This window comes from Plecotus auritus, assembly GCF_963455305.1.
Source record: "Plecotus auritus genome assembly, chromosome: 10".
In the NCBI taxonomy this organism is placed as follows: Eukaryota; Metazoa; Chordata; class Mammalia; order Chiroptera; family Vespertilionidae; genus Plecotus; species Plecotus auritus.
Window position 1 is genome coordinate 27,829,838 of NC_137785.1, and position 5,514 is coordinate 27,835,351.

The 5,514-nt window shown below is 61.4% G+C and overlaps 2 protein-coding genes across 3 annotated transcripts in view; one reads left to right on the forward strand and one right to left on the reverse strand.

The window, feature by feature from the left end:
- CDH15 (cadherin 15) overlaps positions 1 to 13 on the forward strand; it is a 15,957-nt gene extending 15,944 nt beyond the window's left edge. The window contains exon 14 of the mRNA XM_080644404.1: positions 1 to 13. This exon is cut by the window's left edge and continues 672 nt beyond it. The gene's annotated coding sequence lies outside the window, so the exon portion shown is untranslated.
- A 176-nt stretch (positions 14 to 189) lies between these two features.
- On the reverse strand, positions 190 to 5,313 carry SLC22A31 (solute carrier family 22 member 31). 2 transcript variants are annotated; one of them, XM_080644303.1, is made up of 9 exons: positions 4,922 to 5,313; positions 3,044 to 3,147; positions 2,794 to 2,948; positions 2,325 to 2,493; positions 1,972 to 2,117; positions 1,767 to 1,875; positions 1,434 to 1,648; positions 916 to 1,027; positions 190 to 674 (listed from the first exon to the last, which is right to left on the reverse strand). In XM_080644303.1, the coding sequence occupies exons 1-9, from the start codon at positions 5,297 to 5,299 to the stop codon at positions 368 to 370; spliced, it is 1,695 nt and encodes a 564-aa protein (XP_080500429.1). In that variant the 5' UTR covers positions 5,300 to 5,313; the 3' UTR covers positions 190 to 367. The 2 variants fall into 2 exon arrangements, with proteins under 2 accessions (XP_080500429.1, XP_080500428.1); XM_080644302.1 differs by lacking the exons at positions 2,794 to 2,948; positions 3,044 to 3,147 and having other exon boundaries at positions 4,922 to 5,305.
- Positions 5,314 to 5,514: the final 201 nt, after the last annotated feature.

Genomic DNA, 5,514 nt, shown 5'->3' on the forward strand with positions numbered 1-5,514 from the left:
GTACAGGGTCTGCACAATGACCTGCAGTGCCTCACTCCACCCCAGTCATGCCAGGGCTGCAGTGGGGACTGGCCTCCCAAGGGGAGCGGTGGGAGAGGCTGCAGGCACTCTGGCGTGGGCGAGCCTGGAGTGGGGACCCCCTCAGCCCAGGATGCAGCCCGAAGGAAGAGCCAGTGAGGATGACAAGTTCCATAGACATCTTTATCCTTCACAAGTGGTGGTTGGGGTGAGGAGGCCAGGGCCCCCAGGAACAAGGCGCCCAACCAAGGACTCCCCCTTCTCACTGAGCCCACAGCTCCTCCCTGAGACCCCTCTGCCCACACTGACATGTGGCCATCTGAGGGGAGGTGTGTCTGTCCAGCCAGAGTCACCCTTCCTGGACCAGCTGTGTCTGAGCCCAGCAGTGGGAGGGTGGCAGCAGGGGCAGGTAGTCCTGGCGGGGACGGCCCCGAAGGAGCGACGATCGGCGCAGGCGGTCAGCATCCTGCAGTGACTGGGGCAGCCCACGTCCACGGCTCTCAGGCAGCAGCAGGACACACACCAGGGTAAGGATGGCAAAAGAGGCGAAAACCACATGTAGCAGGAAGAAGCCCCGCCGGCCGTGCATGTCAGCGATGGGGGCGGCCGCCTGGCCCAGGAACCCAGCACCCAGCACAAGGCCCAGCCCTGCCGCCCTGCAGGAGAGGTTACAGTGTGAGCAGCCTGGGCAGGTGGCCATCCTCCATTCCTGACCTTTCTGTGCCAATGTCCCCCATGTCACCCAGGAAAAGACCATCTGGACTCCAGATGTGATTGAATGAAGAAGTCTTGGGTATACGCTGGGGAGGGAGCAGTGTAGGGTGTCCAATCCCAAGAGGGCTCTGGGGGCTGGGCTGGTAGGACACAGGATGTCAGGCTGGGCAGCCCACAGCTCACCTGATCACTGTGGGGAAGAGCTCAGCTGCAAAGAGGCTGCTGAGGGAGGACACGGCCTGGGCGGCCAGGAGCCCCAGGACAGAGAGGGACAGCACAGTCCAGCCCGGCAGGTCTGGGGATGAAGAGAGGGGTCCCATGCTGCCCAGGCCCGGCGGTGCCAGGCTCCCCCCTTGTCCATGTCTCAAGGGGTCCTGCTGGGCCTGCCCTCCCCAACCCTTCACCCCTGCACCTGCACTCTGGGTTTGGCATCAGGTGTTCCAGGCACCCCCGTCCAGACCAGACCCGTATAGTTAGCCCCTTCATGTATATCCTTGTAGGCCCTTAACTCCTTGGGCCTCAGTTTCTCTGGGTGCACATTGGGAAGATGAACAAGGTAAAAAGAACAGTAGCCTCATCCCAACACATGTGCTTCTCTCTTATGACCCCAGGAGGGGGCTGATCCCAGGACCCTCCCACTCCATCGGGCTGCCCTCAGCCAAACAGGGTGACCCTGTTCGCCTACGGGGCTCTGCACTCACACTGGACCCCCGAGAGAATCAGCAGGGATGCCAGGCCCATGACCAACGTGCCCAACAGCAGGACCAGGCGGCGCCCCCAGCGATCCACTGTCAGGAGCAGGAAGACAGTGGCCACCACCTCTAGGCCAGCCCCCAGGAAGTAGGGTCCGTAGAAGGCCAGCTCATGAGGGGCCAGTCTTCGGAAAAAGCTGGCTCTCATGCCCCCACCGACCAACCTGGGGGAGAGGGCAAAGCTATGGATTCAGCCAGAGCTCAGGACTCTGGCGACTGAACCCCCAAAAGGGGTGGGGGGCACAAATCCCTCTCAGCCCACCCACACCCTCCTCTCCTCACGAACTGAAGCCCAGGATGAGTCCGTTTCTCCAGGCGACACGCGTGTGCAGTAGCTCTAGGACCCAGTGGCGCTGGGGCTGGGGGTTCCCTGCAGACAGCACATCTAGCTCTATGGATATGAGCGAACATGAGAAGGTGTGTTTGTGGGGGTGACGCCTTTCCTCCTCCCGTACCCAGGCCTCCCTTCTCCTGGCTGGTGCATTACCCGTAGCCAGGGAGCTCTCCTCCTCAGAGCTGCTCTCAGGGTCCACGCCGCTGGCTTCTGCAAAGTGCCACAAGATCTTCCTGGCTTGGGCCAGCTGCCCCGTGGCCAGCAGCCAGCAGGGAGACTCAGGGAACAGGGCTGGAAACCTGCAGGGGGGGGTGAGGATGCCTTCAGGTCCTCCACACAGGGATAACAAGGGCCAATGCCCTTCCTCCCCGGAACCAGGGTCAGGACATCAAGTGGCTTCCTGTGTCCCTATCCCACACCCACATGCCTCGTGCTGCACGGAGGTGTAGAGGGAAGTGACAGGTGGCCTCCAAGGAGGCTGCTGACCTGTCTCCTGCCATACTTACCCCCAAAAGAGCAGCAGGAATCCTGTTGCCAGGGCACTCAGCCCCTGCAGAAGATGCCAGTCCTGTGCGAGCAAGGCCAGACCAGGTGACAGCAGAGTGCCCGCCACTGAGAAGAGGCCAGCCCCCATGGAGAATGTCAGGCGGTGTGGGGGGTCACACAGCTCCAGGCCTGAGCAGATATAGATGGCCTGAGGCCGAGTCCTCTAGAGAGGGCTGCTCTGGCCAGGGCTGTGGGCACCAACTGCTGACATGCCCAGGAGTGGGCATCTGAGCCAACTCACTGCCCAATCCAGCACCTGAGCCCGCCCGCAAACAGCAGAGTCACACAGCAAACAGCGCCCTCCATTTTCTCAAGAAGAGCCCTCAACAAGAGTACAGAGAATCCTCCCATGCGGCTGACGTCCTCCTCCAGTGGGGTGGGAGGCCTAGCCTGAGTGGGTGCCCCTCTCTAGTCCCCCACAGTACTCACGAGTCACGTAGAGGGCCAGAGAGGCCCCTGCCAAGGACCCCCCGTGAAGCAGCCGCAGGGCTAGCAGGGCAGGAAAGCTGGCAGCCAGAGTCTCACCAGCCCCCAGGCCTGTGGCCAGCACCAAGGAGGCCACAAACACAACTCTGCGGCCAAACCTGGTGGGCAGTGGGGGACACACATGGGTGCCAGTCAGGACAGCTCAGGGGTTCAGCTTGACCCTGAGGGGCTCAAGGGAGGGGCAGCACCTCACCAGTCACAGCCCATGCCCAGGATGACACAGCCCAACAGCCAGCCCAGGAGGTGGCTCGTCTGCTCCAGTGGCACCTTCCAGCCATTCTCACACACGAGGTTCCACTGCAGGGGACACCCGTCACTGTCAGCCAGCCAGGACCCCCCACCTTGCTGAAGTCCCCAGAATATCAGGCTGGAGGGAGGCTTAGACATCCTGTTCCAATCCTCCCTTGATAGAAGGGGAAATTGGGGCACAGAGAGGGCAAGGGACCTACTCGAGGTCACACAGTGTGATCTCCTGACTCTGCTGGGCCTCACATGGAATGAGAAAAATGTCTGGGCTGAGCCTCCAGGGGGTGATGACCTGTGGTCCCCAGAGTACCCACATGGAGCCCCAAGTCTGGTTTCTGTTTTTCTAGATCAGTGGTCGGCGAACTCATTCGTCAACAGAGCCAAATATCAACAGGACAATGACTGAAATTTCTTTTGAGAGCCACATTTTTTAAACTTAAACTTCTTCTAACGCCACTTCTTCAAAATAGACTCGCCCAGGCTGTGGTATTTTGTGGAAGAGCCACACTCAAGGGGCCAAAGAGCCGCATGTGGCTCGCGAGCCGCGGTTTGCCGACCACTGCCCTAGATGGAGTTTCATTCACCTCTTTCCAGCCCTCACTCTCCCCCAGAGCCTGGACCTTGGCTGACCTTAGTTTCTACCTGCTGTGCCAGGGCCTCCCTGGCCTTACCCTCACTTCTCCCCTGCCCTGCTCACTTCAAGAGCAACTCCCGGAACAGCCTGCAGAGCTGTGCTTACCTGCTTTTCCTGTCAAGGGCACTTGACCTCAGTTTTGCACCTCCTCACCTTCCCACTAAGGTCCTGTGCCTTTTGTACAAGCTTACCATACTGTTGGGAGTCACAGTGTATCAGAGTTTTAATTTTAAAATCCAGCTGACTGATCAACATACCAACAGGAAGCAGGTGTGTGGTGGAACAGAATGGGTGGGAGAAGAGAAGCCCTGCTGGTTGGAGGGCCAAAGACAGGACTGGCAGGGATGTGGCAACCTCGCTCCAGTTTCCACACGGCCGAACCTCCCAGGAGTGGGGGCGCAGCCGTGGGGCTGAGGCTGCCAAAGGGAGTTAGGGTCAGAAGGTACTAGCTGCCCTCTCACCATTTCTTCTCGCCCAGACCCCTGAGTTGCCCCCTCGGGCGCCCCTGCCTCTAGTCCAACACCTCACTGAACTGACTGTATTGCTCCCTTGATTCAAAGCCTTCTGTTTTGGAAACCCAGTCTTGACATAGCCCAAAGCTACAGGTTGCTCAAAATGTTCCTGGCACTGAACTCCTGGTGCCGCCTATCTGGTCATACCTTCAGCTCAACTCCTCCTTTTCCTCCCCCAGGCTGCCTGCCCACCTTGGCAGCCCTTGGGCCTTGGACTCTACCTGGCACCCTGATCAGTTAGGCATCAGCTGCACCATCAGAGAGGGGGGCAGCACGCCCAAACGAGAGCCTCAGTAGACCAAGGGCAGACATGGGAGTGAAGGAGGGGAGACAAAGAAAAGGGGCAGCAGAGGAAGGGGAATAGAGGAAAGTGGGAGAAAGAAGGGGAAAAGAGAAGAGGGACAGAAAGGGAGAGAAAGGAGGGGGAACAGAAAAAATGGGAGAATGGAGGGGGAACAGGAGGGGGAACAGAAAGGGGAGGAAAAAGGGGGAAGAAAGGAGGAGGAACAGAGAAGAGGGGATAGAGAAAGGGGAGCAGAGAGGGACCCGGAGGAAGGAGAACAGAGAAATGGGGGAAGAGGGGCAGGGGGGCAGAGGAATGGGGGTACAGAACAAAGGGGTTACGAAGGAGGGGAGCAGAGGTTGGGTGGCAGGGTGCAGAAGAGCAGTCCTCTCGCACCTGGGTGACCGGGCTGCGCAGCAGGCCGGCGGCGGGCAGCGCGTAGTGCCAACCTCGCGTGCAGGACCCCGTGCCATTGGGGCGGGCGCCGGGCGAGGGCTCGGGGTAGCGCAGGAGCAGGCAGGAGCTCCGGGCGCGCGCGGGGCCCAGGCGAGGCACGCTGGCGTCCAGCAGCGCGGACCCGCTCAGGGTGCGCAGCGCTGGGGGCAGCAGCGCGGGATCCGGCTGGCAGTGGTGCGCGGGCAGCGCGGTGAGCAGTGGTTCCGAGCCCAGTGCCAGCCCCAGCGCCACGCACGGCAGCCACGAAGCTGTGGCCAGTAGGCGCCGCGCCCGGCCGAAGCCTCCCGCCGCGCGCAACACCCGCACCTCCGGCTCCATCGATGCCTCTGCGCCTGGGCGAAGCTGGTGAGGGAGGAACCTGCCTGGCTGGGCCTTGCTGCTGGCTGGGCCTAATGGGCGGGGTCGGCAGGTGGGCCGGGGGGCGGAGCTATCGGGGCGGGGTCGTCAGGGGGCGTGGTCATGGCGGCGGACAGGACCATCGTGCGGGGCCTGAGAGGGGCGGAGACTGGGCGGGGCTGAGAGGCTAAGCCCGA

Bases quoted from the DNA above. Each gene is read 5' to 3' on its own strand.
- SLC22A31 (XM_080644303.1), bottom strand. From the start codon at position 5,299: ATGGAGCCGGAGGTGCGGGTGTTGCGCGCGGCGGGAGGCTTCGGCCGG. The intron at 3,148-4,921 runs GTGCGAGAGGAC...TGTCCCCTGCAG, and splicing joins TGCGCAGCCCGGTCACCCAG to TGGAACCTCGTGTGTGAGAA. The intron at 1,649-1,766 runs GTGAGGAGAGGA...CCTCTCCCCCAG, and splicing joins CTCATCCTGGGCTTCAGTTC to GTTGGTCGGTGGGGGCATGA.